The sequence below is a fragment of the Python bivittatus genome, unplaced genomic scaffold (assembly GCF_059951505.1).
Source record: "Python bivittatus isolate LINGU-HERP-01145 unplaced genomic scaffold, Pbiv_v1 ctg000340_np1212, whole genome shotgun sequence".
Lineage (NCBI taxonomy): Eukaryota > Metazoa > Chordata > Lepidosauria > Squamata > Pythonidae > Python > Python bivittatus.
This window is the reverse complement of record NW_028277056.1, coordinates 12,246,073-12,259,983: the sequence shown is the minus strand read 5'-3', so window position 1 is coordinate 12,259,983 and position 13,911 is coordinate 12,246,073. Positions and strand designations below refer to the sequence as shown.

The 13,911-nt window shown below is 38.4% G+C and overlaps 1 protein-coding gene across 5 annotated transcripts; it reads left to right on the top strand.

The window, feature by feature from the left end:
* Positions 1-128: 128 nt before the first annotated feature.
* Positions 129-13,028, top strand: CMTR2 (cap methyltransferase 2). Of its 5 annotated transcripts, none has more exons than XM_088140561.1 (4): positions 131-190; positions 480-580; positions 1,352-1,449; positions 2,914-13,028. In XM_088140561.1, the coding sequence occupies exon 4, from the start codon at positions 2,932-2,934 to the stop codon at positions 5,224-5,226; it is 2,295 nt and encodes a 764-aa protein (XP_087996687.1). In that variant the 5' UTR covers positions 131-190; positions 480-580; positions 1,352-1,449; positions 2,914-2,931; the 3' UTR covers positions 5,227-13,028. The 5 variants fall into 5 exon arrangements, with proteins under 5 accessions (XP_025027003.1, XP_087996687.1, XP_087996688.1 ...); XM_088140562.1 differs by lacking the exon at positions 131-190 and adding an exon at positions 205-374; XM_025171235.2 differs by lacking the exon at positions 480-580 and having other exon boundaries at positions 129-190.
* The last annotated feature ends 883 nt before the right edge of the window (positions 13,029-13,911 follow it).

The following is a 13,911-nucleotide window of genomic DNA, read 5'->3' as shown; positions in this document are numbered from 1 at the left end:
GCGCATGTGCTTCTGTTTAAAAAACAACAGCAACAATTTTTTCACTGCCTAACCACACGCTCCATCTTACGCAGGCGCAGCAACCTCCTCCTTGAGGTACGCATGCGCGCAAAAGGCTTTCTGAAAAACTCGGGAACTGAACAGGCGGAAGTGCGCATGTGTATCAGTTGGACAAGGTTTCAGCCTAGGGGTGATTATAAGGATTTTTTTTTTTTTAAAGAAGGCGAAATTGTAAAATAAGTTTTTCTTCTGAAATTTTCTGCCCTAGGTGGAGGGGACCTGCTGACGGGGAATGGTGGGAGCTGAAGTTGAGGAGTTCTGGAAGTTACCAGGATAGAAAGGCTGAAGTGGGGCTCACTTAACGGGTCTGTGTGGTGGGTTCAGTGATGTCAAAGAGGGTCGTCCATATTTGTAGGATGGGCTGGTTCGTATATTTTTAAACTTTTTACCTTTAAGAGATGCTCTCTGTTCTTCAACAGGCTGCAGAGACATCTGGCCAGCTGCTGTGGGAACCTAATGCATTGGGGCATCTATCTGGAGCTCCCTCGTCATGGCGTCTAGGCCAGAGTTCCCCATCCTGGTATATTTCCCATAATCCCCATCCGGAGCATGCTTAACCTTTCCCCCATGGTGGTATGCCAGAGGGGTGAAATCTAAAACAAAGACAAAATCATCTCTTATTCAAATAACAATATTATTATCATTATTATTCTGCTGGGATTATTTCATTTGCTGTTTCTGTCTGGAATTAGGGAGTGGATGTCATGCTCTTCTCCTGCATCAATACTGCAGCCGCCACCTTCTTTATTATCTTTGAGATGTTGGCTGAAATGCCTCTTGTGACTTGAGGACTGTTCTGATCATGCTTCTTTTTCTTCCCATGGTTCTGCTCTCTGCAGTGATACTGATACATTTCTAAATTTGCTATACCTTTGTCAGATTTTTGATCGGTTTTATAATACGGTACAATTTTGGTTAGCTGCCTTAAAAACCTTCAATCGAAAGTGAATCAAGGAAACGACAGTTTCTTTGAGTTGAGCTGTGCTTCTAGTGACTTCATGGGCAACTTCATGTTGTTTCCTGGGCAACAAGATAAATTGATCTGCCTTCTGATTTTAATTTAAACTTCCCAATCTAGTTTACGGACTTGGTATTTCCTGCTAGTTTCTCATCAAGTATTACTCAGGTCTCACCTTGCTTATCTTTTGGAGATCAGAGAGGGTCAGTTTGGTGCTGCCAATCAATAAAGCAGTGGTAAAAAGCCCACTGCAGCAAAGTTAGTGTCTTAGATTGAAAATTGAAAATCTAAGAAAAGTCCAGAAAAGAAAAACTGACTGATTATTTCTTGCAGAAACTCTGGAATTCTCCTCTGTAATAAGTAGAATTTGGACTGACCTGCAGCATTTGCGACCAGGTTCTGAACAGTAATCAATGCATTTCTTCTAAGAGGTGGGTACTTAAACATAAAAGTCTACTTCTGCAGTAAACCACAATTCAGTTATGTGTGAGTAAATAATTGAACTTTATGAAGGCTATTTTTAAGTAGATACGTGTAGCATTTTGTAGCCATAGTACATTCTACTCCATGTCTACTTATAAATAAAATTCATTGAGTTCAGTGGGACCTATGTCCTGGTAAGGTTTTATAGATTTGCATCCTTATTTTGAAATCATTCTGGAAGCAAATGGAAAGACTTGCCATTTTAGATATGAAGTATAATGGGAGTTACAGAAATTTTAAATCAGTGAGCTGTGAGTGGTTTTTGAATACCCTTTTGAGATATATTAGAATAGATATAATACAATATATTACAATAATATATCAGTTACTAGAGCATCACTTCCCTAAATGGTGTTCCCATTTATTTCAAACAACATTATTTTAAATAGCTGAAAAGATGAGATTTGGTACTTTTTTTTTTGGTCATCTGACCCATTATATAAAAATGCTGGAAAAGTTTTCTGAACAATGAGTTAGGAGCAGTGCTCTGTGTCTTCTTATTAAATAAAGTGACCTCTGTTGATTTTTTTCATTTAACATATTTAATTTCATATTAGTAACCTGCACTTGCTCACAAATATTTCTTCTTTCCCTATCATCCCAGCTGGCAATATTTTAGTTTTAAATTCTTTGAAGTTGAGACCTCTTGACGAAATGGAAGTTGGTTGGTTACTTAGCTTCTACTGCTGTGTGACATACCCTGTGCGCAATTCAGTCAACTTAATCACTTGGGAATCCCATTATTTCAGTGGGAAAATTTAAATGCTTTTAAATCTCGGGGTGACTTCAAAATACTTTTTGCTTGATTGTCTACCATGGATATTGGTTTTAATGTTTTATTTATCATGTATAAACATATTATTTTCTAGGGCTTTTATAAAGGTTTGTAAAAATTGCAATCACTATCTGCAATATTTATATAATTCTGTTTTCTCCTTCACCTCCAATTTTTTAAAGGAAAAAAACAGAGGTCTTGATAAGTTTTGTTTACTTTGAGAATAAATGCTAAATTCTCACTAGAGGGTTTCAGAGTTGTCTGGTGCTTAACATTCAGAGTCCGCCTTCCCACTTAAGTATACTGTATGTGTACTGCAAGTACAGCTCCCAGAATTCATTGCCCCCTTGAGTCACAGTACTTAAAATACTGGGACCTGTTAACCTCAATAGATAGATTAGAGAAAACTGTTCTGAATAGAAAGAGGATGGCAAGAACACCTCACCTGCCTGATTACTGGGCTATAGGTTTTTGTATTTTTGTTTGTGTGTATCTTTTCTTGTAAGATAAAATGCTCAGCATAGGGGAATTTTATTTTTTCTTTTTACACTAAATGAAATATTAAGGAAGTGTTTTATTTAGTCCTTAGATCATTACTTCATTTCTTCGGTTTTTAGACTCCTCCTTTTCTTTCTAGAGTTTCCTGGATCTGAAAATGAACAAACAGAAGAAGACCATGTATGATGAGCAGTCTGAAAATCTTGATCAGTTTGGCACAGATATCATTGCTGAAATTGAAAAACTGTTTACGAAGACATTTTTGTACACCAAACCACCCAACAATGAATGGCAGTTGCCTGATCCCAACCAAGTTTTTACCTCCAATCACAAGGCGTTCAGTTCTCTTGTTGCTCTCAAGGATTCCATGAATGAAGTCAAGAACAAACTCAGTGATAAGCAGCTGGATGAGTGGCATCAGCACACCTCCTTCACCAACAAAGCAGGGAAAATTATTGGCCACATCAAGAAATTGGTCAATGCTGAATTATGCACTCAGGCTTGGTGCAAATTCCACGAGATCCTGTGCAGCTTTCCTCTCCTCCCAAGTGATGCTCTTCAAAATGGCGAACTCAACTCAGTTCATTTATGTGAGGCACCTGGTGCCTTTATAGCCAGCCTCAACCATTATCTGAAGTCTCACCGTATCCCCTGTGATTGGAACTGGGTCGCCAATACCTTGAATCCGTATCATGAAGCGAACGATACCCTTATGATGATTATGGATGACCGACTTATTGCCAACACTTTGCCCTGGTGGTATTTTGGTCCAGAGAATACTGGGGATGTCATGACCCTAAAACACCTTACAGGGCTGCAGCACTTCATAAGCAACATGGCCACTGTTCATTTGGTCACCTCTGATGGGAGTTTTGATTGCCAAGGCGATCCCGGTGAGCAAGAGACACTGGTTTCTCCATTGCATTACTGTGAAACTGTCACTGCTTTAATGACTTTGGGTCATGGGGGCTCCTTTGTTCTGAAGATGTTTACTTTGTTTGAACATTGCTCAGTTAATTTGCTGTTTCTACTCAATTGTTCCTTTGAGGAGGTTCATGTTTTTAAACCTGCTACTAGTAAAGCTGGGAACTCTGAGGTCTATGTGGTTTGCCTGCGCTATTTGGGCAGGGAGGCCATTCACTTCATCTTATCTAAGATGATGCAGAACTTTGGGACAGAACTGGTGGCAAAAGCTCTATTTCCCCAAAACTTAATTCCAGAGTCTTTTCTTAAAGTTCATGAAGAATGCTGTTTATTCTTTCACAAGCACCAAATAGAGACAATTTCAGAGAACCTCCGACTCTTTGACTGTATGGGCGAGGTGGAGCAGGCCAGGCTAAATGCTTTGCGGGACTGCTCTGTAGATTTCTTCTTGCAGAGATTCCAATTAAAACCTATTGCCCGAAACAACTGGCTGGTGAAGAAGCCTCATGCTGGCTATAGCATGAATTCCAAATGGTTTGGACAGAGGAGCAAATATTTCTGTACCTACAATGAGAGAAAACTGCTGGAGTCCCTGTCATGGGAAGATAAGGTGGTAAAGGGATGCCTTAACCAGTGGGTTGATGAACACGTTCTCAGTAATGTGGGGAAGGGCTGTGTTTTAGAAGGAGCATCTGGCAACCTCGACTGTCGTTTATGGTATATCTTGGAAGGCCAGCGATTGCCAAGAGTTAAATTTTCTCCCTTCTGTGATGGTGAGGTATTGAAGAGCCTCAATGAAGCCATTGAAAAATCTTTAGTTGGGCAGGCTGTTAATGGTGGCCTTATAAGAATGACATATACAGAATGCCAATTTTGCTATGTTCTCACAGCATCATCGGTGCTCTCTGAATTATCAGAACTTATGGAATATCATGAAGAAGTTCCAGATAAAAATTGCATGAACCAAAGAAAATGCTTGGTTTTGGGTTTCCCAATGTTTTGCGATGATGAAAGTAGATCTGGCTTGGAAGTTAAAACCGTGGAGTCAGCATCTCTATTGGCTTTTAGCTGCTCTTTACTCCATGACGGAGAACCAAAATATCAACTGCATTTTTTAGAATGCCTTTTGGGTGCATTTCCTCAGCTTCAGAAAGGAGATGCATTGGTTTTGCCTATTCTTTCTTGTTTCACACGCTTTATGGCCGGTTTAGTTTTCATATTGCAGAGCTGTTTCCGGCGCATTTCCTTTGCTTGCCCCACATCATCTCAGCCTTTAAGGACCAATGCTATGTTGCTTTGTGCTGGATACCAAGGTCTTCCAGATTCAGTTTTCCAATACCTGCAGCAGCTGAATAAACTTATGAGAACCCTGCTTGACTCAGAGTCTCCACAGCAGGTCTTGCAATTTGTACCTATGGAGAATCTGCTGAAGGGGTTGTTGTTGGAGTTTCTATGGGACCTCAACAGTGCTATTGCAAAAAGACAGTTGCATTTGATTATCCAAATTGAGCAGCAGCATATGACATGAGGAGGATACAGCTCCTCTAGTTTGGCTAGTCAGAAGTATTTTTTTAACCATAGAGAACATGTTTTAGTGTTTGCTGAAAGATGTCTCATGAACTGCTGGGGAAGAGGAAAATGTACAGTTTAGGCAGGAGTGGATAATCCATGGACCTCGAAGAACTGCTATATTATATCTCTCAGCTGCCCCAGCCAGCCTGGTCAGTAGTGAGGGATGCCAGTGGGAACTGATTAGGCAATAACTGGATCACCAGTTCCCTACTCTTCATTTAACTAGTAGAACCTCTGATTCTAATCCAGCTTTCTCCAATATGGTGTTTTCCATGTGTGTTGGGAGTCCAAGAATTACAACTTAGAATTTGGAATTACAACTTAGAATTCCCAAAAGTAGACCATGCTGACTGGGACATCTGAGAGCTGTAGCCCCAGCGTTTATGGAGGATGGCTGGGGATGATCACCTTGACAGAGCTTGTCCGAGGTTGGCACATTCATGTCAGTGAATGTATGAATTGGTCACATATCAGAGGGAATCAGCTAGGTATTTTTAATTGACCAGAGCTCTACAGTGAGAGCAACTATCATAAATCAGTTATGCTTTAAGAAAACTGAGCAGCTATTTTAGACTATTGTACATGGTTTTGTATAACAATACTAAGTATCACATTCCAACTTTGTAAAAAAAAAAAAAATCCATTTCTGATCTTTTCTTCTTTGTCTCTGTCAGCTCTAAAGCCATATTAGGTGAATTTGCAGTAGATAAGTCCAGGGATGATCCCAAGATCTACTTAAAGTTAGCCACAAAGCATGAACCTGCTGGCTTTCTTCACATGACATGGTAACTATGGAACATGGTTAATGTGGCTGTATTTTCATGCTTGTTAACAGCCCACTCCTAGGTCTATGTGTAGCTCTTTAATGAAACTTTGTCACATATCCTGTGATGCAGACTTGAGATGGCTGCCATTTTGGATGTTGGGAAAGTTGTTTTATAACTTAAGTTTGTTGTAGATTGTGAAAACTGATTTCTAGGATATCCAGGCAGTGACCATTTTGGGTCCTCACAGGGTGGTAAAGGATAAATCTTGACTAAAGAGCTGAGCACAACAGTAATTAGGCTATTCTATGGCCAGAGCTTTTGTCAAGGAAGAAGTAGCTTTGCTTCCCCAGTGATTTTATTTTAAATCATGGGGAATAATGCCAGCATTATTTAGTTTTTAAACAATTCAGACTTAATGAAGCTGGACTGACTTGATATACATTTGATGAATCACTGCATTAGTCCCCATGAAAAGCAGACCAGTTCATGTATCAGAGCATCCAATTTTTTCTTTGTTTCAATGGATTTGGTGTGAGCAATCAGGGTGGGAGTGCAAACTGTGGCTATCAACCATTGAGAACTTTCAGATGGTCAGAACATTTTTTTCTGATATGGGAAGTAGCTTAAAGCTTTTCCCTCTGTATGCAAGATAAATTTAAAATCAAACAGAGGCCTTCAACCACAATCCACTTGGGTTCCCCTGCAGAGCAGTGTTTCCTAACCTTGGCAACTTCCAAAGCTGTAAACTTCAATTCCGAAAATTCTCATCTACGGCCACGCTGGCTGTGGAATTCTGAGATTTGAGGCCCATACACCTGGAAATTGGCACAGCTGGAAAGGTGCTTTAGAGACCCCAGCAGAGTTTTTGCAACAGAAATGCAATACTTCATTTTCAAGGATTCAAGCTTTCTGTGAATTGTGCTCCTGATATAGCCATGGCCTTAAACTCATGTTCAGTGACAAATATGGCTCCGAGCCCTCTTAGAACTGCTGCAGACTTGTATGAGATAAAGCACAGTATACGCTTAAGATCACATTCCTTCTCACAAATGCAGAGTAAATATATGGAAAAGATTCTGGGATTGTCCAAATGTGGTCATTGAGCTGGCCTGGCCTTGCTTTTCATGCTTCGCTTATTATAAAATAATCTTTTTAAGCCCTCCAAACAATGGTTGATGTTTTGAACCAAATGCCTGCAAGTTTGCAGCCTAATTTCAGTCAGTTCTATGTGACCATTTCTTATGTTGCTGGAAAAAAAAAGATGCTGCTGCTTTAAGAAATGCATTCATGGAAATGAATGCAAACTTTAAAGCAGTAGCACCTGTTTTTCATACTGCTTGCTTTTGACCAAGGTCTGAAGCACTTCTGGCATATATGTTTTGAAGTATGTGCAGAGATCAAGAATTGTGACAGTGCTTGCCAATTAAATGGGGGCAGGGGCGGGGAAGTGTTGGAAAATAATTGCAGACCATGGTAGGAATAATATTGGGTAATAATACAGGAAAAAGAATATTGTCTGGTTGATAGGCTTATTCTAAAAAGGACCTGTTCCCATTTAATGATTTAATTCTGCTGAGCTTCCTGTCTTAGGCAGTCACTAATATATATTCAGTGGGGCTATAAAGCTGCATGTTCAACCTCTAAATCATAGGCTTCCTTTTGGCTTTTATGAGTTGAGCGAGAATTCCTGTGCATTTCAGAACTCAAATACCTAAATCATGCAAGATGCAGCTTTGACAAGGATTTTACTGTGGATTTGAAAAAACTGCTGTCAAAAAAGTTGTTTTACAACATATATATATAAGGGGACTGGGAGGAGGAGTGACTGAATGCTTGACCTCACAAGCACCTTTCTGCTTACGTTAGAAAGCAGCCTGCTAAGGAGTTGTGTCATTGGTTCATCTGGTGTGCTGCTGTCAACAGTGACCCACTCTCCATGCTGCCAAGCAGAGTTTGTAAATTAGGCATACAAATTGTGTGGTCTGTGATTACATAGGGCAGAGTTCTTGAACCTGGTGCTGTCCAGGTATGCTGGATTACAACTCCCAGAATTCTTAGCCAGCTCAGACAAAGGTACCTGGGCAGTTCTTGCCCATTCTGTTAGCACTGTCAACAGCTGGGAATAGTACACCATTGCATTAAACAATAGGTTGTTGAAGGAGCCACAACTGACCAGATTTGCATACATGCTGGCTGGGGAATTCTGGGAGTTGAAGTCCATGCATCTTAAAGTTGCCAAGTTGGAAAAACAGTGAACTAAGGCATGTCATGATTTACACACCACAATGGCTGTGTGGCATTGATGTTTTAATTCAAATCTGTCGATTCTAACAAGAAGCTTGTGATATTCATCCTTAGTTTTAAGTTTTGAAGCCCAAAATCACACCACTGATATTTAGCCACATCACTGCCAAGTTTGGATGGATTAGTTTTGATCCAATGTTCAGGTATGAGGGAATGTTTAGGATGGGAATGGGAATTCTTATAAAACCCAGATGCCTGGGGCTTCTGTTCCCTCTTTGGGGCAGTTATCTCTCAGCCTGAACTACCATGCAGGATTTCTATTATATAAAGCACCCCGAACTCATTATGAGAGATGTGGGATAAAAATATAAAATAAAATATTTATTCATTACTTTTATAGCCTCTCTCTCCATTCAAATGGCTATTAGCATGGCTAACAATAATAAAATACCAATGACAACTGAATCATAATTAAAACATAAAAAGAAATTCATTAAGCATATATAAGTAAACTTCCCATTTTAAGATTCTCACTTAAATAAACCCGCTATCTTTTCTACTACAGCAGTTAAGAGTTTTGTGGAAATAACGGGCAACGTATAAATGTTCTCAGTCTCCGGAGGCAAATGGAAGAATGTCAGCTAACAGAAGCAGATGCATAATTGTTGACTTCTCTACACGTTGGCCCATTCTTCCCCCAACAGCCACCTTAAAGGCTAGAAAACTGCATAGCAACCATAAAAGGAATGCTTCTTTAATTATAATAATGCGCACGATTATATGCAATAAATAGGCCAATTAACTCTCCATGCACTGTGCTTGCAGCTGTTAGGAGCTGCTCTTGAATTATTGCACTCAACAGTATGTTCTGCTGGGTGGCAGGCTTCTTAAATTAGAGGACCTTTTTTGATGAAATATGTGCCATCAGGTTGGTGTCAATCCTTAGCAACCACATAGGTAGATTTTCTTCAGGAGGATCTGTCCCCAACCTGGTCCTTCAGGTCTTCCAACGCTGCCCCCATCACCACTATAATTGAGTCCCTCCACCTCGCTGCTGGCCATCCTCTTCTTCTCTTTCCTTCCACCTTTCCCAGCATTGTAGACAGAGAGCTGGGCCTTCACATAATGTGTCCAAAGTAGGGCAATTTGAGCCTGGCCGTTTGTGCCTTGAGAGAGATTGGAAGACCTCTTAAGAACAAATTCGAAATCTATCAAAACAGCAAATGTCACTTACCTAAACAAGTCTGAAATTATTTTTATGCATACTTCTATGAGCAGGAGAAGATGCTCAGATTCTGTACGCGTGTGCTTGATTCACTGGCTAGTCATATGAGATGGGTACCTTCCCCGTTCAACTTCTGTGAGGCTACAATATCTGAGCTGCATAAACTCATATAGCCAGTAGATGGCAGCAAAGAGATCTTTACTGCTATGGTATCTAGCACGTGCTCAGATGTTTTCTGTATAGCCATTTTGCTTTGTCCCAAAATTTTGGATTATTTTTATTTATTAAACACTTTTAATAAACAGTTTGTCATATGAAAAAGATCATAAAATAGCAGCAGTATTATTAAATCAGTTCAAAACCATAAATGTAAAGTTTTCTTGCTTTCACAGTGTTAGAACTTTGAGAAAGGGTAGGTTATGAAAAGAAGGGAGCTAAGATGTAGCCTTAGGATAAAAATTTTTAGATTTTTTTTTAATTTAGATTTTTTAGATTAAAAAAAAATTGAATGCATCTATAACTGCTGTAAAGAAGATCAGAAGCCTTTTTTTATATTTTGTCTTTTTCTCTTTCTCTTTCTCATTTCTTTATTATTTTCTCGCCACTTTTCTTTTACTTTCCTTTCTTTTCTTTTTCCTTTAAATGTTTTTATTCTGTAATTTTTTAATGCAAATTAATTTAAAAAAAACGTTAGAACTTTGGATCAGCCATTGAAGCTATACGTGGGGAGATTCAGAACTGATAAAGAAAAGACTGCTTTACAAAATGTAATTTGCTGCCATTAGAGCTGGTGGAGGCTACCAGTTTAGATTATTTTAAAAGAGATAGATTAGGCTATCAGTGGGTACTAGTCTTGATTATTAATATAGTAATAACAATACTTTATAGATTAGCCATTAGGCCATATCAGAATACAAAATACAGAACAATAATAAGACCTTGTGTTACAAAATAGTAAAAGGCAGAACTAAAAGGAAAAGCAAATCATATTTCTGTGTCATCCCTACAATTCGCCCCAATCAGATTCACATTGTAGTTCTCAATTGTACTGTTTTGTTCAGATAAAGGCCCATGTTATGTGCAATACTTGGGTTCTGACTGCATATGAAATATGTGGTTTTAATGTAAGAATTGTCCAATGTGCAGTCCACAATATCGATCTCTTTCTTATATAGGTGACATTCAAATAATTTAAGTGCTATGTCCTCTATCTCAGAGCTCCACAAATACAAGTACGTTCATCGTAAGGAACTTGGTTAAACCTCCCATATTTACTCATTGTGTCTAGCTACTCAAACCTTGCTCGAGTAAATAACCCCCTAAGATGCTTTGGCATTTCTGGGTTTAACTATTTTGCAATTAGTTGTCATCGTCGTCGTCATCATCATCATCATCATCATTGTCTTCCTGAATCACAAAGAGCATATTTTAAGTATTAGGGTTTGCACTTCGGACTTTGTACAAGTATGACTAATTTTTAAAGTGAACCCAACTCTTACACTGTCTTGAAATTAAAGGGTCATTTCAAAATTCACATCTTTTATGGGGTATTTTTAAGCTATTGCTTAAAACTACAGGTAGTCCCTGGGTTAAGAACACCTGGGTTACAGACGACCCATAATTAAGAATAGAGCCTATTGTAGCAAAATTTGAGTTAAATACACAATAGTTTGAGTTCATTACACAATACTACTTATATACTATTATATAATAATACTGTTCCAGCTTACATACAAATTCAACTTAAGGACAGACATTGGGAATGGAACTTGTTCTTAAAATGGGGGCTACCTATATGCCAAAAAGAAGTCAACTGGATCTCCCTGAATAGAAACTCCTGCAACTTAAGTTCCTACCAACTTCCTGGTGACGAGATATGATTGTCAGACCCTTGAGGACATCACAGTGGAGAAACAGGCACAGCAGGGATTCCAGAAATGCTCTTTTGTTGTAAGATAGAATAAAAAACCCTCAAAAGCCTGTCATAGTTTCTCTCTACTACATCTTATACCAAACAAAATCAAGGCAAGGTGGTGGTTTGTTCATTTGTTCGAGTTTTTTTCTCATGCTTTTCTCTTTCTCAGGACAGAATAATCTTTTCTCCTCCATTAATAATTCATTGCTCTCCTCTCCCTTCCCAAGGCCAGGTCTACATTCTTCCATAATGATATGGGTTTGGACTGGTAAGCTCTTACAAAAACCAAAACCAAGGACTGTAGAGTTCAAGGTCAATTCTGTTTTGGCTCATCTTTAGGAAAGAAATTGAAGGCCACCAAGAAATGGCATTTCCAACCTCCCAGAAAGATTACTGCATAAGGAGAGTCCCCTGAGATTATCTATCAGCCAGAATAGGAGCAGCTGCAAGGAGCGAGCTTCGACCTTTTCTGGAGAAAGAATACTTAAAAAACATTGTTATACAGTAGTTCAATTAAAACCTGAGTCTGTGTTTGCTCTACTCTGTTTCCTTCTCACCTCTTTATACTGTGGTTTTTAAATGGGATAGAAACCTTATTACCCTTTGAAAACAACAGTCCTTTAAAAATGGTGTAAATGATTTAAATAATGATCAAACTAATCATATAGCTATATTTTCTGTCTTCACTTTTGCAAAGAACCTCTTAATCCTTGTGGCAAGCAAGTAGATGGTGGTGTTTATGCTTGCTGTTATTATTTTCTCCCTCCAAATACATTAAGGTTGGAATCAATGACTTGGCTGGTTTAACAGCAGGTGTGATTTGTCCAGAGTATAGTAAAAGATTGTTCAAAAAAGCCTCAGGTGACAAACTGATAGGCAGGGAAGTTCAGTACCTGTAGGTCCATCTGGGACCAGTATGGCACAGAGAAGATTATGACTTGGAATGTAAGAGGAGTTAATTGTGAAGAACATGAATTAATGAATGAAATAAAATAGGTATGTTGTGTATTTGAGAAAGTAAGAGAGATGTAAGGGATCTGATTGAAGTTGGCCTGACTATGTGAAATGGAGTTGATGAACTCATGCCAGAAAGTGAAGATGGAGGTTCAATTATGAATGAAGGGGCTAAAATTTAGGTTATATTCTAACCTAATTGAACATGAAATGAATTGGTGTCAGCTAGAGTACCTAGGATGTGTATGAAAACAAAAATCTTCAGGTTTCTGATAGTTATTCTCCAATGAATGGAAGAATAATAGAAGAACCTGGAGTGATGAATGTTGAGAAAAGTTGTGCAAAATAGTTAATGAATTCAATCCAGTGGAAAAATTATTCTGTTAGGCAACAAATGAATGAGTGGAAGAGATGTAAGAACATAGAATAAGTGATTGGGACATTCCAAGACTTAAACATAAGTGAGAATGATGATTGGTAAGCAACTGTTCAATAAAAAGTTCTGCTTATTTTTGAATATTGAAGCCATCAATATATTCATGCATGTATATGAAAAAAATGAATTGAAAAAGCATATTTGATATAATTGTGTGATGAAAAATGGAGAGAATTAGTGAAAGATACAAGAATGGTGAGAGGTTTAGAATGTGGGTCATATCATTATTTGATAGGGTTAGGGTTGGGAAAAATGAACATGGAAGAAAAACTAGAAGAGAAACAAGAGTGATGGTTGAATGACCCTGTAGCATGAGGCAGTATAATGTATTAGAAAAAGGTTAATTTCATTAATTTCAGAATGCATGAAAAGTAGACATAAGGAAAGACAACGTGGAAGCTACTTGGGTAGAAGAGAATGTGGGTGCCACCAAGGAGTGTGGAGTTACATTAATGGAACTCTAAAAAATGATTCTTGATGGAACAATGACGTGAAGGAGGATGTGGATGAGAAAGAAAATCATTTAAGAAAATGACTGGCAAAGCTATGGATGAGAGAAAGGTATTGCATAATGTGTATAGAAAGAAAAAGATTGTTGCAAAGAATGTACTGCATACAAAGAGCAAGGAAAGGTTAAGTTTAAAAGGCAGAGAAAACACAGATCAATTTTGATGGAAATAAAAATGGGAAGTGGGTGAAAAGGGCTAAGAAGATGCCTCCAGCAGAGTAAATAAAAGCAATGAAATGACTTTAAAGAAACTGATGTGAGGGAATGCTGGAAGGAATATTTTAGAGATTAGTAGGAGAGCGATAGTGCTGGGTAAAAGAAAGGTATGGAGAGAAATAGCAAAAAGTATTGCAAATTAGATTTAACTATATTTCTTTTGCTCATCTCATGTTTTTAATTTCTTGTGCTTAATAGCTCTTACTCCTTTCCTGCATTTTGCATAATATTGTTTATTCAGAATAGGAATACCACGGTGGATATGCAGGTATGTATGATCTTTGACATCAGTCCCAGGAATGCATTTCAATGTGCTGCAGTAAACTTTCTCATCCAAAACAGGGCAGACCTTTATGATTGATTGATTAACTGACTG

What these genes read in the sequence shown, in the direction of transcription:
- CMTR2 (XM_025171235.2), top strand. Translation starts at nt 2,932, where the DNA reads ATGAACAAACAGAAGAAGACCATGTATGATGAGCAGTCTGAAAATCTT.